Source organism: Melospiza georgiana, chromosome 1 (genome assembly GCF_028018845.1).
Source record: "Melospiza georgiana isolate bMelGeo1 chromosome 1, bMelGeo1.pri, whole genome shotgun sequence".
Lineage (NCBI taxonomy): Eukaryota > Metazoa > Chordata > Aves > Passeriformes > Passerellidae > Melospiza > Melospiza georgiana.
Genome location: NC_080430.1, coordinates 103537977 through 103553450, shown reverse-complemented (window position 1 = coordinate 103553450; position 15474 = coordinate 103537977). Strand labels below are relative to the sequence as shown.

Sequence of the window (15474 nt, the reverse complement as noted above, 5' to 3'; positions counted from 1 at the left end):
TCTGTTGTTTTTTTCTCTAGTTTCTCAGTTTAGTCTGATCACACAGTTTCCTCCAGCAGTGCCAAAGTATTATTGCAGAGGTCAAAAATGTGGAAACCAACACTGAGATCTGAATTTTCCAGAACTCACTGAGCAAAGGTTAGAAGAAGGTAAAGCTTTGACTACAGAATCCTTTGTCAGTGTATCAGTATCCAGAGTGGAAATTTCTTAAATGCTTACCCATCCTCCAAAACAACAGAACTATTACTTCCCACCTTTAGATTTGAGCAGAAAATTTTCAAAACATGAAATAGTTTTTATTCAAGAAAGTTTTTCTACATATTCTGAAGGAACAAAGCACTTGGAAATACTAAGCTGATACTGAGCACTCTCAATACCAGAATGACTCTTCCTGTCCAAGTCTCTGAAACCTAAATACCACAGCCCAAGTGCTAGTACTTTGTAAGTGATATTTGTTTTAGCAAAATCTCAAAATGTCTGAATCTCTGATACAGTGTATCCTGCTGTTTCTTACATGTGGAATTTGGAAGATCAGAAACAGTGAGACAGTATTCTGTTAGAATTAATATGGGGACTATTTGTAATATGCATGCACATATTTAAATAATCGCTCCTTAAGAATCTGCTGTCACTGCACTGCTTTTAATCAAACCAGTTTCCTGGAATGCAGGAATTGTTTCTACCACAGTTAAGAAGGGCTATGGCTATTTTAACTAAAAACTGTTTGCCTAAGGAATACTGTAACTCAAAGATGCATCCTCAAGTTAAAACCAACAGTTGAAACAGGTTTTTAGAAAAGTGATTCATTAGTGATTTTCCGTAATGTAAACCATATTGACCTAATACAGATTACTGGATTGGCATTGAAAATTTGGTATTGATTGGTCTAAATTCAGGCTATCAGTAGTTCCTTTTTTACTGTCCAGCTTTCTGTTAGAGCTCTGTATTGCACACCTCTAAATCTGAAACGGGTAGATGCCAACATTTTTCGTCGTATGGATCTCTTTGTGTGGAATTCAGGATGTCTCATGGTGATAGTGTAGCTGGAGTCTGTTGTTTAGGAGGAGAAATGCTGCTTCAGCAAATTCACACGGGTCTGTGCACATTGGCACTGCAACTGTTTTTTTCCACAAGAGATTGCAACACATTTTATAGCGGATTTTATAGCTGATGTAAAGCAATCTCTGTTACTTAAAAGAACCTTTAAAGGTTTGAAAAAGTGCTCAAAGAACACAAAAATGTAAAAAATGGGAGGAACAAAATAATATCTTGCCGCACTAATGTAAAGGGCATTCAGCATTTCTTGGCCCTAATATATGTCTGTCATATAATTGCCAGTCAGATAGAAGAGTAATTTACATACCACGCTTTCAGTACATCTCATACACTCCAAAAATAATCAATATTGTAAATATACCCTCAACATAGACTTTAACTGTCTAAATTGCAAGTGTACTGTACAGTTACTTATCATGGTAGATTTTAAGATTTTTCCTTCCAGATTTGGCCTTTGTTATTCCTCCCATCCTTTCGATTCTTCATTTTATTTCACCTTTTTGATTTTGTTGTATGTCTTCAGATTGTTTCTTTTCATTTTTTGCTGGCTACCTGCTTTGGTTTTGAGTAGTGCACAACCTGCCATGATGATGCTGTTTGGGATATAAACAAATATAACTGAACGTGTCAGTGAAAAAAAGTGAACATTACATTATGACAGAGTGAGTGTTTATTGAACTTGCAATATTAGTGAATTAATGACAAAGTCATTCTAACACCTGAAACTCTATCTAAGTTTAATCCCACAAAATCTTGAGCTATTTTGATGATACTCTAAATGTAAACTTCAGAAGTGCTTGAAGAGCAGCAGGGAAGGTTAAATACCCCAAAGTTACTCAGTTTGGTTTTTCAGGTAAATAATTTCTGCAAGAGTAATGTATTCTTAGCTTCATTATTATCACCTATATAAAAAAGCATTTTTGTGTGCTAGCAAAATACCCTTTTCCGTATTTTTGTATATAGATATAGTTATTTAATGATTTGATTTTTTCATGTTAGTGTCAGTAACCTAATGATACACAGCAATTATTCTGGGAGAAAAGTGCTAAAAATGTTTTGGAGGTAATAGAAAATTCAATTTAATTTTTTTTTTAATGTGGAATATTGGCTACTGGAAAAATGTTTCAGCCACTAATTCTTATTCTCCCCTCTCTTTTGATAGACTGGGTGTTGGTTGGCTGTAGAGTGAGTTAGATTAGGAGATTTACTAGGGATTAAAAGGAATTTTCTTTTCACTGGCATAGTTTTAAATCACATCTGTTCCCTGACTCAAACAGAACTTGTCCTGTAACAGCAGGAGAGCAAAAATGGATCTGTGTTAAGCAGCAATGGATTATGTGAAACAGCAACCACTGTAATTGATTTTTGAAAATGTTTAACCACCTGTCACTAATCACATGTTGATAAAGCCATAAAATATGCAGTTTCTTGCAGAAGAAAAATGTTATGGTAAAATACCTCTAAAGAAGCTCTTCTTCCCATTAGAATTTCTGTAGATAAAGAGTCTGTATGGAGTAGATCTTACTCTGCTTATTCATTTTACTTCTGAAGATTGATGCTGATGGGCAGAATGCGTTCAGTATACAGCTAGGATTTTTTTTTGTTTACAAGAATCTGGATTTTCTTTGTACAATTCCAAGAAAATGGAGAATTATTAGAATTGTACTAAACTATCACGTGAAAAGTTAGTAGGATCATCGATATGAACTCTTCTGAAAATTTCAGGGAATATTTTTGAAAGATCCTTGATGTGTTGGACAGGGCTCCTCTGTGTTCCTTTGGAATGTAGATGAAGACTAAAACCAAACCACTGCTATTGCAAACAAAACATTTTTACTGTCCAGTGTGTGGAGAAGCTCTGAATACAGTTTTCAGATCTACAGACTAAAAGGTTATTAGAATTTTCTACACCTGATAAAGATTAGAGGCTCTTCATATCAGGATTTATCTTTGGGATAAATAGGGTGTGTTGCTGCATCCTGTTCTGCTGACAAATCACTGTATATTTCTATGTACCACTGTGTGTTTATCTAGCAAAGCACCATTTGCAGATAGTTTAAAGGTCTGCCTTTCAATGCCAGTGATTATTTTAAATCAAAATAAAGTAAGACAAATTTCTTATTTCAGCTTCATTTGCTCTGCTGGCACGGTGCTGCAGAGTAATTAGCATGCAGAATTTGTTTGGGAGTGTTGTGCTGACATCAGTGAATCAAGTGCATATTAAAGACAAACTGATCTACTTGAAAGTTGGATAGTGAGTGCTGGTAGTGTCTGTAAGGTAGAAGTTTCTGTTGATAATAAAAATAGAACCCATCTATTCAAGCTCATTGTGCATTTGTGTGTTTTAGTTTTACTTAGAAATGCTGTACTTAGAAATGCTGTACAATCTGATGACAGTCTCTCTGACAAACTGACATTAGGTAACTCATGCTTGCACTGCACTTCAGTCATATTTGACCTACTAATTCTTTCATATGTAAAAGCCATCCATGTTTTCTTTCAATTAATTAATTACAGATGCTGCAGATTTCCCTGGGGAGCCAAATCAGCTGTAGAGTTGTAATTTACTTTAAAAAAACCCATCAGAGACCCAATGGACAAAATGTCTCTTGCAGTAGGTTTGATAAGTGGTAGTTCTGAATAATGCCACCCTTGGAGTTAACAATAAATACTACAGCATGACTTTAGTGCTTTGTTATGAGAACACAGAAGTATTCCCAAGTATGCAGACTAATAGAGACACTGGACTTACTGCATGACAAAGATTATAAGCCTGTAAACTAGATTTTTCCAGAATAACACTGGAATTTATTGTTGTTGTTGTTGCTGCTGTTGTTTATATTATTATCATCAATAATAATAATAATAATAATAATAATAATAATAATAATAATAATAATGGTGTTTTTATAATTCTCAGTAAGATAAGGGAACTTCAAGTATTACATTGCATGTAATGTAACTTGAAGCATTGCATTTAAAATAACTGCAATGAAGGCATGCTCGTGGAAGGAAGGTCTAACAAAAGGAACTGGCAGATTATGCTGTGTCATTGTGCTGGTGAAATTGGAGTATTTATTACATTAGTACTGTTCTCATTTAGATGGAGGAAAATGTCAGTGGCATAGAGCAGAGTGATGGGAAAATGGGGACTATTAGTACTGGAAGTCTTGAGGAAACAGTAGACAGAAATACCAGTTTACTATACCCTGGGTAATGCTCTTTCCATATTTAAAATTACCTGATTTTTCAAGCACTTTTGGTAATTTTTAACTTTAGTTGTTTATATTTCAATATATTGTATAACTGGTGAAAGGTACAGCAATTTTATAACCACAAGTATAGTAAAGAAAATCAGGCTATTCTTGAGAGACATGCAAATCCTCTCTTGGGATATTCTGTGTGAATCTGTATTAGTTTATGTTTCTAAACTTTGTTGACTTATGTTACTGAGACAAATTTTAAAAGGCTGGGTTTGTATTTAACTTGCACCTTCATGTCTTCTCATGAATTCAAGAAATACCAGTTTCAGTAATGTTCTCTTGCTGTGTAACATTACCACAGACCTAGGAAGGCACTGGGGTTGTGTTGCAGAGTGCAGTGCTGGGATGTGTGAGCAGTGCTCTGTTGGTGGCACCAACCTCCCAGGCTGCGTTCCAGTGCTGGCACTCGCTGGTGTGCATGTGGGAATCCCACGCTGTGTGACTGGGAGCCGTCACAGCTACCCAGGAGGAAACACTGAGGGCAGATTGTTCCGGGCTCTCTCTGGGGGACACCTGGCTCTCTGTTTGGAAATTACATCTCTGAAGTTCATCTGGAACCTTGGTGCCAGCCCCATCTCATTCTCATAAAACACAGTGAAGATGGGTGCTCCTGTAGCTGGTGGATCCACAGTTGCTTCTGTACCAGAGTGAGATTTGAATCCTTGCCCATGTCTGGATTTAGTTTACAAAAACCAGTAAGTGACATAATCAGTAAGCAGGGAGGAGAAGACCTGGCTGCTGGTTGGCCTTCAGTTAACGTTTGCATTTTTATGTTAAATTCCCCTTCGACAGGAACAGTTCTACAGTCTTTTTCAGTCTTCTAGGAAAGTGTGTGTTTGGTAGTCCTAGGGAAGAGTATCAGCTGCAAAGACTGAGCTGATTCAACAATTGCAATTATCTTATGGTAGTTCCGTGCTTCAATACATTTCTTATATTTGTTTGACTATTACAAGCTATCTTCTACAGAGCAGTCAAGGAGGCTTCAAAATAGAGACAGATCTTTTATATGCTGAAAAAATGCTGAGAGACTCTGCAGTCTGGTGTTGTTCAGAATTGGAAGGAGGACAGACTAAATGCCCCCTGGTTCTGCAGATATTCCACTTGGAAAAAATTCAGCTATAGTCTTGTGCGTGATATGCTCAGATATTATCAAGAGGGTAATTTTCCTCTGCCCAAAACTATTCAGGCAGCAGGAGCACTTGGCTGTCAGTGCTGCCTCACTCGAGCAGAGGCTCTGCCTGTGGGTAGTGGAAGAGCCTCAAAGGGCTCCTAATGGGGGCTTGCTGCCCACTGCCTTGGGGGACCTGGCTGGTGCAGATGGCGTGTCCAATGTCACCTTTGTTGACCAGGTTTCAGGCTTACTTTTCTTATATAGGGTACTGGGTATGTAAAATTAGAATTAGTGGACTTGAAAGTTGTGTTGGATTGCATGTTGCTGGGTTTGTTTGTGGGTTGGTTTTTTTTGTTGCTATGTTTGTTGAGGTTTTTTTGTAATCCATCTTTAAAGACTCCTGTGTTCTTGCCTGAAGGTGAGGCAGGGCCAGCTGCAGAGGCGTAGCAACTTAAAAGCACCTGGTGCATGTTTTAGACAGCACTTGGATGTTTGCTGCTGGAGAGGTGTGCTCAGCCCAGGGACTTGTTTGAATCTCTCCCATGTTCTTTTTAAGGCAAATCTGCACTTTCATGGGCAGGTATTGTTCTAGCGTTACTGGAATTGTGTTATTCATCTAGTAAAAAGTAAGTGCTAGTGTTTTTTTGGTTTATGTTTGGGGTGGGGTCTTTTGTATTTTATTTGAGGCTGAAACTTTATTAACTTCATACTTGTCTTTAAATTCATAATATTTTGGAAAAGGATTGGGACTTTAAGTGGCTGGAGTTTAGTTTGTTGTTAATTGAAATTTGTTAGACTTCTATGTATGCAGTAGATGATCCTTAACAGCAACTCTTATACTGTTGATTGCAGGAACATAGAGAAGTTGCCAGACAGTTGTTTTTATTTTGCATTTCCTTGACTATTAGATGGGAATCTAGCCCATAAGATGGACATAGCCATTATGAGTAAGTATATAAAGTATTCATTGTTTAGATCGTTCAGGAGCTCTGTGGCTTATCTTTGATGTAATTATACAACTTGATTTAATCCTTATCCACTCAAGTGTGTAACTAAAGAAAACCTTCCGAGGAGTCAGACGGGCACTGTTTTTTAATTCTTGTTGCTTCTTCCCTCTCCTCCTTACGTGCAACTTCTTGTTGTTGCTGTCTGGAAAGTAAACAGACTGACAGCTGTCCCCTTCCCTTGTCCTGCTTTGCCCAACAGCGGAAGGCTACGCTGCGTTTCAAGAGGACAGTTCCGGTGACGAAGCTGAAAGTCCTTCCAAGTTGAAGCGCTCCAAGGGAATACACGTCTTCAAGAAACCCAGCTTTTCCAAAAAGAAGGAGAAGGATTTTAAAATAAAAGAGAAACCCAAAGATGAAAAACACAAGGAAGAAAAACATAAGGAAGACAAACACAAAGAGAAAAAGTCAAAAGACTTAACTGCAGCAGATGTTGTAAAACAATGGAAAGAGAAGAAGAAAAAGAAAAAGCCAATTCAAGAGACAGAGATACCTCAAGTGGATGTTCCAAGTCACAGACCCGTGTTTGGCATTCCTTTGTCTGACGCAGTAGACAGGACCATGATGTACGATGGCATCCGCCTGCCAGCAGTTTTCCGTGAATGTATAGATTACGTAGAGAAGTATGGCATGAAATGTGAAGGCATCTACAGAGTTTCAGGTACTCTGGGCACACTGACATCCAGGTTCCTAAGGTCTTCACTTGCAAATTTATTATTTTATCATTTCCAACATCTAGGTACACTGTTTATAGTTCCATTAATTATCCAGAAGGTTAATTAATCGGGTAGTCAAAGTTAAGCAAACTTGTAGGTCTGAAGTACCAGAAAAAATTGGTAATGTCGTGGTACTACTTAATGGCAGTAAAAACACACCTGTTTTGGCCTTTTGTCATGGGATGGTAGCAATGAATAAAATGTGTTAGTATGTTGTATTTTTTCTTCTGCTTTAGAAATATAATGGTAGCTGATAGCAAAAGCAAACATGAGCTATAACCATTTCATTGTTTATGCTTCCCACTAAGTTGCTTTTGCCGGTTAGTCCCATTGTATATTTTTTCCTTGAAAACTTTTCTTTCAGCAAATTTGCTAATAAGCAGAAAATACAAGTTTCACTAAGGTTAGCAACAGCAGCTAATTAACTGTGGTAGTTGTGTAATACCAGCTTACATAAGTGAAACCTCAGTTTAAGTCATGTTAGACAAAACAGTCCCTTTATTTGTGAGCTGCACCACAAATGCAGCTCCTGTAAGTACTTTTGTGGCTACATTGGACGGGACAAGAACAAGCAAGGAAAGGAATTTCAGGAAAAGCATTTTGAATCAAGTTTCTCATTACTGTAAACCAGTAATGAAATTATTTTCAAGGCTTCGTTAGCTTCTTCATGCTGTCCATCTGCATGGTGTTTGGTGGGCATGCAGAAATACTGCAGCACCTTAAGCAGTTGCCTAGTTCTGCCTAGTGACACATTTTGGTTCCTTGTTTTTTTACTCACAGTGTGTTGGGATTTTTCACAGGTGTGTTTTCCTTAATTTCTGCTGTGTCCTTTGTACATGTTCTCCAGTGCAACAGCTCCCTCTTGTGCGTGTAGCGTTGTCTAAATTGAGAGCTCAGAGAGAGCATTGCCGTGCCTTAGTGGCTTGCAGCTGTTGTGGTGGCTCATTTTGGCCATGAAACTGAGCATGTTTTCCTGGCATTTTCCAGGGGCTGAATGTGCCCAGTTGTGCTCATTGAGTATGAGCCAAGCCAGGGCTGTGCACCAAACTGTTGTAACCCGAGTGGGTGTTTCAGCTGCAAGAATGAAATTTCCCCAAGCTTAGGAAGATTGGAATGTCTCTGAGTTTATACAAACACCTTGTAGAAAATCTTGGCTGGGTTGAGTAATTGTGAACACACTTTTAATCATGTGGTGCCTCAGATCAAGGATCCTGTGTGAGATTCCTCTGCTGAGGAGGGCCAGCTGGAAATCTGGAAACTAAAAAGTGTGGGGTTTGTTTTGACAAAGGAAAACTGTTATAGGCAGAGCTCATTGCACAGCATCTGAACTAAAAACATATTTGCTGCCTGGGTTAGGGATGGGTAATTGAACAGCCAGAAAGAAGCTTAATGCAAATACACAATTGATCTCGAGTTCCCAGCCTTTCCTCACCCTATTTTATGTTCCTTGATGAAAGGGAATGCTGGCACCACTTCTGATTCAGAGCTCTGTCAGTGCTTTGGTTTTGCTTCATAGGAGTAGTCAGTGCTTTTAGAACCAGTGACCATGTAATTTTGAGTCACGATTTTCACTTTGTTACATGTGCATAACTTTTAAAAGGTCCTTCTCAATTATCTGAAATTGTAAGGAGAGGTCAAATAAAGGCATCACCAAAAACAAAAATTTAAATATAACTGTTAGACATTTACAGTCAAATTTTCTCTTAATTCTCGATCTAACTATTTTAAGGAATAAAATCAAAAGTTGACGAGCTGAAGGCAGCCTATGATCGCGAGGAATCTCCAAACCTGGAGGAATATGAGCCCAACACAGTCGCCAGCTTGCTCAAACAGTACCTGCGGGAACTGCCCGAAAATCTGCTTACCAAAGAGCTCATGCCCCGCTTTGAGGATGCTTGTGGAAAGAGCACAGAAGCTGAGAAAGTTCAGGAGTGCCAGAAGCTGCTCAAAGAGCTGCCAGAGTGTAACCATCTCCTGATTTCATGGCTGATTGTGCATATGGACCATGTTATTGCAAAGGAACTAGAAACAAAAATGAACATCCAGAATATTTCTATAGTGCTCAGCCCTACTGTTCAGGTATGTGCTCCAAACTGCAGGGCTTAGAGAGGAACTGCAGCCCAAGAAAGATTTCTTTGTAGGAATTCTTTTGCAGTGGGAATTGGGTATTGTCAGATACAGTTTAGCTAATTTACAGCTCCTCTTTATGCCTCAGGAACCCAAAATGCTGGGAAAAGGGGAACAAAAGTCTTTCTGCATGTGGGCTTGCATACTGTGGCTCTGATATTTGGGTTATTATCAGAGTATTACAAAGACTGCTGTCTTTCAATTCTGTCATAAGGAGAAGTAATTTAATGTTGATTTGGTTCAATAATTCATACAGATACACAATTTCTGTGGGGTTTTGATTCAGTGATAGTTTAGTTAAGATATTGTTGCTTAATTTTAATATCAAGCTAATGAACCCTGTCCTGCACATAGATCTTCCTGGTGCAGTAGTGACTTAGGTAAAATGGCTTTGTTGTCTGCAGCCAAATGGCTGGGGATTAACAACTGACTTGGTTTTCCAGTAAGATTTTGTGGTTTCTGGATTGCTTGATTCCTTAATAGACATCTTGGAAATATTTAATTAAATACAGCTCAGAATTAGTCCTGTGCATGATGAAAACGTGGCATTACTGGGTGTGGATCTTCTAGAGCAAACCCCACAAGTTAGAAAAGCCTGACTTTATAATTAGTCCAGGTGGAGGCCCAGTAGCAGAAGGGCCAGCTGTTATTCCTGGCTTTTTTGCTGTGCCAGACACCTCTCTAGCTAGGAAAAGAAGTAACAATGAGGGTAAAACAATGCAGGCCCAATCATGTTTTGTTGGTAACTAAATTTTAGCAATTGAAGTGCAGGTAATGACACAACTCTAACATTTGTTTCAGGATAGTTTTTTAAATGTCAGTGGAAGATAAAGTATCAAAATAAATATACTTGCTTCTGTCTAAGGTTAGAACAAGGAATATAGTGAAAGATACTTTCATACTACCTTTTCCTGCTATATTAAGTCATCTGAGAGAGCAGCTGTAGAGAATACTTAAAGGTTGGGGGAAGAGAGAGAAGGTGTAGCCAGCCATCAGGTATAACACATTAGGCTTGATGTTCCCTCTTACTATCTATCTTTATGTGAGCACAAAGAGATTGAATGCATTTCTACGTCTATCAGTGATGGAAATAATTCTGGTAGGTTAAGAGATGTGAAGATGCTGAGTTTAGTATGAAAGTGTCTCAGATGCACAGGTAAGAGAAACTGTGAAGTGATCTCTTGAGGCCAACACTGCATTGTTGAAAGTAAAGATAGTTTTAAATCCAGATTTTAATCTCAAGACAGACTGACATGACTGTGGCTCACAGAAAGGTTTACTGAAGGCTGCTGTTTCTGGAGGACACTGTGTTTGTAGATAAAGATGATGTGAATAAATCATCTTAACCAATATCCTGTCCTTTTCAGATCAGCAACCGTGTCCTGTACGTGTTTTTTACACATGTTCAAGAGTTCTTTGGAAATGTGACCCTCAAGCAGGTGACAAAACCTCTTCGCTGGTCAAATATGGCAACAATGCCAGCACTTCCAGAAACACAAGAGAGCATCAAAGAAGAAATCAGGCGACAGGTTGGCAATTACTTGAGTGTTTTTCTGTTTATCTTTGCCCTGGCTTTTATACATTCAGCAGAAAATTCTCCTAAGTTTGTAACATGCACTTTAAGTCCATCACAATTATCCTATTGGTGAGACCACTGGGAAGAGCTTGATGCTTTCCTTTCCTTTTTCATGTGTGGAAAGTTGTTATGGTCTTGTGATGCTCATAGCTGTGTCACCCATGGAGTGCTTTGCTATGCACAGTGCTTTGGCTGTGGGAGGAGGGTCAGGGGAGCCCGTTAGGGAGGGTGGTTTCTTTAGTACTGCTCTTCAGCTGGCTCTGGATCCATGCTGGCCTTGTGTTAACACTTGTTCATGGACATGCCAAGGTTTGAAACCAGAACTCCCAGCCCATTGCCACAAAGCAAGAAAGATCTTCCTTTTCAATCTGCTCTGGTACAATATATTTAAAGATGATTTCTTTGGCAATCTTTCTAGGAGTTCCTTCTGAACTGTTTACACAGAGACTTGCAGGCAGGGATAAAAGACTTATCCAAAGAAGAGAGACTCTGGGAGGTGCAGAGAATCTTAACAGCTCTTAAAAGGAAACTAAGAGAAGCTAAGAGACAGGTGGGTAACTTTCCTCTTTATTGGCCAGACAGCTAAAGCAGGGATCCTAATCCATAACAGTGCAGAGACACCTAGGCAGATCAAAACACCTTTCAGTCTTCTTTGCTGCAGATTTTCTCATTTTAACTTTACATGCCTGATGAGCAATTGTGTTTTCTGCTTAGCTGGCTCTCATAGGGACAGGGAGATCTTCACAGCTGTTCACAAAAAATGTGTATGTGATGAAAACCTTAATGTTTGCTAGGGAACATGCTCATTGCATTGAGTCCTAGAATACCAAGAGGAATTACTGGAGGACTTGAGATTAACAAATCTGAGAAGTATTTTTTAAACTATTTTATGTCCCACAGATGGGACAGACCATGCTCAAAATTTGGAAGACAACTGTGATGGTGGTTCTAAATTTGGAAAATAATGCATTCAAAAAAATATTTTTTAGAGTAAATACACTGACCGGGGAAGCTGTCCCTTTAAATGTTGTTTTCTTTCTCTGGCAGGAGTGTGAAACAAAGATTGCACAAGAAATTGCTAGCCTTTCAAAGGAGGATGTCTCCAAAGAAGAAATGAATGAGAATGAAGAAGTTATAAATATTCTGCTTGCACAGGTAGCTGGCAGGCACTTACCTGTTTGCCTGGTAATGGTATTTTATATTTCAGATCTATTAAACACTTCTTTGTCCCTTCTGATGCAGAGGGGACATTGCAGACTCAGAGGGGTCTCTGTGTACATTAAAACCACAAGGCTTTGTTTTAATGGCCAGTGAAGCAGGGAAGGAATGCTGACTGCAGGAGTGAGCCCAGAGCTGAGGAGACTCTTGGTAACAGCAGAAAGGAGACACTGAAAGAAAAAAAGTGGCCTTTGTTGTTCATGTACATAGAAAGCACCACTTCCCAGTGTAGCCAGGTTCAGTAGTTAACTGCTTTCCTGCTGATCAAAGAAAATAAGGCAACTCTTTTGGCTTTTTTGCCTTCTGTTGCTTCCCCCAGTAGCTTTGAAAATGAATATAAGGAGGAAAGTACAGAGGAGAGAAGATCAAAGACATGTAATTCAGTTTTTCTAGTTATTTTACTGGCTGGCCAGAGTTTTCTCCTGTGATTTAAGGAAAGGCAGCCAAACATGCCAGGATTTGGTGTGTCATCTCCACAACTATTCAGTATAGTGATTATCTTGAGGATTTAGAACAGACATTGTTGGGTTTGAACTTTTTATTTGCTTTGAGGTCTTGATGGATCAAAGTTCAAAGCAGACATGCTAACCACTGCCACTGAAAGTATTTCGGAGAACAGAATCATCTCATACTTATTGTATGCTCCTGTAGGAAATAAAGTCAAGGCTTTAAGTGAACTAACTGATCATTGCAGGAGAATGAGATTTTAACAGAACAAGAAGAGCTGCTGGCCATGGAGCAGTTTCTGCGGAGACAGATCGCCTCCGAGAAGGAAGAAATAGATCGGCTCCGAGCAGAAATAGCTGAGATACAAAGGTAAGGGGCCAGCTCACAGCAGAGCCCAGCCAGGACAGCATGCTGGGATTGAAAGGGCATAAATGCCTTGCTGAAAGAATACTCCAGACCACACTTAAAAGCTCACCCAGTGAACATCACAGTTGAAAGCCACTTGTTTTTGTCGAAGTCTTGACAAATTTGAATCATGCAGGATATTTTCTATTGTTTTAGAATGGAATTATGATCTAAAGGAAACTTGACCCTGTGCACTAAAAAAATCCCCCTGTAAAATCACTGCTTTATTTTTTTTTTATTAATTAAGCTTTGAAAGGGAAGTCTGATTTTGCTCTTTAAACCACTGGCAGATGATTGAGGGGATGAAAGTTAAGTCTCTTGTGTTGCCACAGTTCTGGCAGACTCAAGGAAGCGTTTAAAGTGGAATTTGCCCTTGCTCTTTCAGTCGCCAGCAGCACGGCCGCAGCGAAACCGAGGAATACTCTTCCGAGAGTGAAAGTGAGAGTGAAGATGAGGAGGAGCTGCAGGTCATCCTGGAGGATCTGCAGAGACAGAACGAGGAACTGGAGGTAGGATTTGGTTCTTAGCATTCACTGGTTCTCTCCTGTGGTGCTTATGTGATTGCACAGGTGCAAACTGGTTGTGTGCATCAGTTTTGCCCAGGCTTGTGACCCACACGCAGCTTTTAAATCACTGCTGTGTGCAAGTCCCTGTTGCTGCCTGGGCCAGCAGTGCTAAACACCCCTGAGCTACAGCACAGGAACATATTATCATTCCTTGACATTTGTTTCCCTTCCCTAAAAGATCAAGAACAACCACCTGAACCAAGCGATTCACGAGGAGCGCGAGGCCATCATCGAGCTGCGGGTGCAGCTCCGCCTGCTGCAGCGCGCAAAATCCGAGCAGCAGGGCCAGGAGGAAGAGGAACCGGAAAAGCGCGGGGGCGTTTCCCAGCAGCAGAGAGACACTGTCCTGGAGACAAAAGCAGCCAAAGAGCAGCCAAAAGCTAGCAAGGAGCAGCAAGTCAAGCCATCCCCAAGTAAAGACAGGAAAGAAACTCCCATTTGATCCGGCTCCTTGGCTATGCACGAAATCAACTGAACTGTGCAAATTACTGTAATTTGAGTCAAACTGCACAAATTATTGGTGGCTGTGTACATTCTGTAAAGAAACTTTTCTTTTAAGCCCTGGAGACTTTTGTCTCTAATACTTGTGGCTTCTACTCATCAGACTCAGGTGAGTTTGGAGAGGCCAGAAGAGTTTTCCAGTTAGTATCAGATTATTTTAAGACTGGTTTCCTTCAGGTGATTCAAAATAATTCAGTAACAGTTTTATTTCAAACCAAAATCATTATTTACATTCACTGGAGCAGAATTGGAAGATCTCCTTTTCAGTAAAACAAAACCCACCCACACTTACTACTGATTTGCCTTGTGGATCTGTTCATCCTCATTCACCATTATCTCTGCTTATTAACCTAGTCACTTCTTGCTTGTGCCTTTGATACCTTTCTGATGCAGATTATATACAAGGGAGCTTTAAATTTATTCTGGGTTGGCTGAAACGGTGGGAGACTGTGGGGTATCATGTTTACCTAACATGCCCTTAAGCTTCATTTCTGTTCTGAGATGTACTGAATAAGTGTAAAAACTTGAGAGATGTTATTTATGTCCCCGAACGGTGGAAATGTCCGTGTCCTTTAGTGGTGTAGGTAACTCACTGACTCATCATTAACCACCCTCATCACTCCTGTTTGAGACAGGCCCTGCTCACACTGCTGCCGTGTAGCCAAGCGCTTTGTCTTCATCCATTTTAAATGTTTCCATCTCTTGGAAAAAGCCACTGCTTGTAGGCAGGGATGGGAGTGGTCGTGTCTTTGGGACGTATCTGCCTGACCAAGCAATACCGCGTTGCCCCTGCACAAATGCCAGGCACTTGGGATTCCAAAGGAGCCCGCAGAGCCACGCCAACGGGAGGCACCGGGGGTTCAGCAATCGCCTCCTTTTGTTGGTGTTTAACAAACCAACCACCCCTCCCTGGGACATGGTTTGGGTTTGGCTGTTTTTAATGCTCCTGCCCTTCAAAATCCTCCACCCACACTGGCATTTAAGGGCCCTTTAATGTTTTGGATACGCTCATTGGACTCAGCCCTCAATCCATAGATAGACAGAAACTCCACAGAGTGCATATAGGCTATCTTATTTTTTAATCTGGATATTTATTTTCAGCACCTGTTGGATGTGGTTTTATTCTTTATCTATTGCACTGTTGTGAATCATTGGCCATGATTTGATTTTTGTACAAATAATGCTTTGATATGTTATAGGAAAAAACAGCATAGTATTTTTTTAAAATTTGGAAAAAAGTTTATAAACACAGAAAATGTGATCAGATTACAAATGTAAACTAAAGCATTCTCCCTTGCCTTCGTTACATGCATTTTATATTTGCTGGCAATATTTAAACTTTTTGTTTGTTTAATTCACACTAATTCCTATTGAATTGTCATGGATTTTTCTAATGTTCTTCAGACAAATCTCTTAATATTGGTTAACTTTTATTTTGTTAGGATTGTATTTATCAAGCAAATAAATTCAACAGCCATTTGAAA

General features: G+C 39.5%; 1 protein-coding gene across 2 annotated transcripts in view; it reads left to right on the top strand.

Annotated features, from left to right (window-relative positions):
* Nucleotides 1–15474, top strand: part of RALBP1 (ralA binding protein 1) — a 32788-nt gene extending 17314 nt beyond the window's left edge. For both annotated transcript variants that reach the window (XM_058030685.1, XM_058030693.1), the window contains exons 3-10: nt 6637–7095; nt 8880–9229; nt 10645–10806; nt 11272–11403; nt 11901–12008; nt 12766–12887; nt 13309–13432; nt 13668–15474. In XM_058030685.1, the coding sequence (XP_057886668.1) occupies nt 6637–7095; nt 8880–9229; nt 10645–10806; nt 11272–11403; nt 11901–12008; nt 12766–12887; nt 13309–13432; nt 13668–13931 (1721 nt within the window). In that variant the 3' untranslated portion in view covers nt 13932–15474. The remainder of the gene's footprint in view (nt 1–6636; nt 7096–8879; nt 9230–10644; nt 10807–11271; nt 11404–11900; nt 12009–12765; nt 12888–13308; nt 13433–13667) is intronic.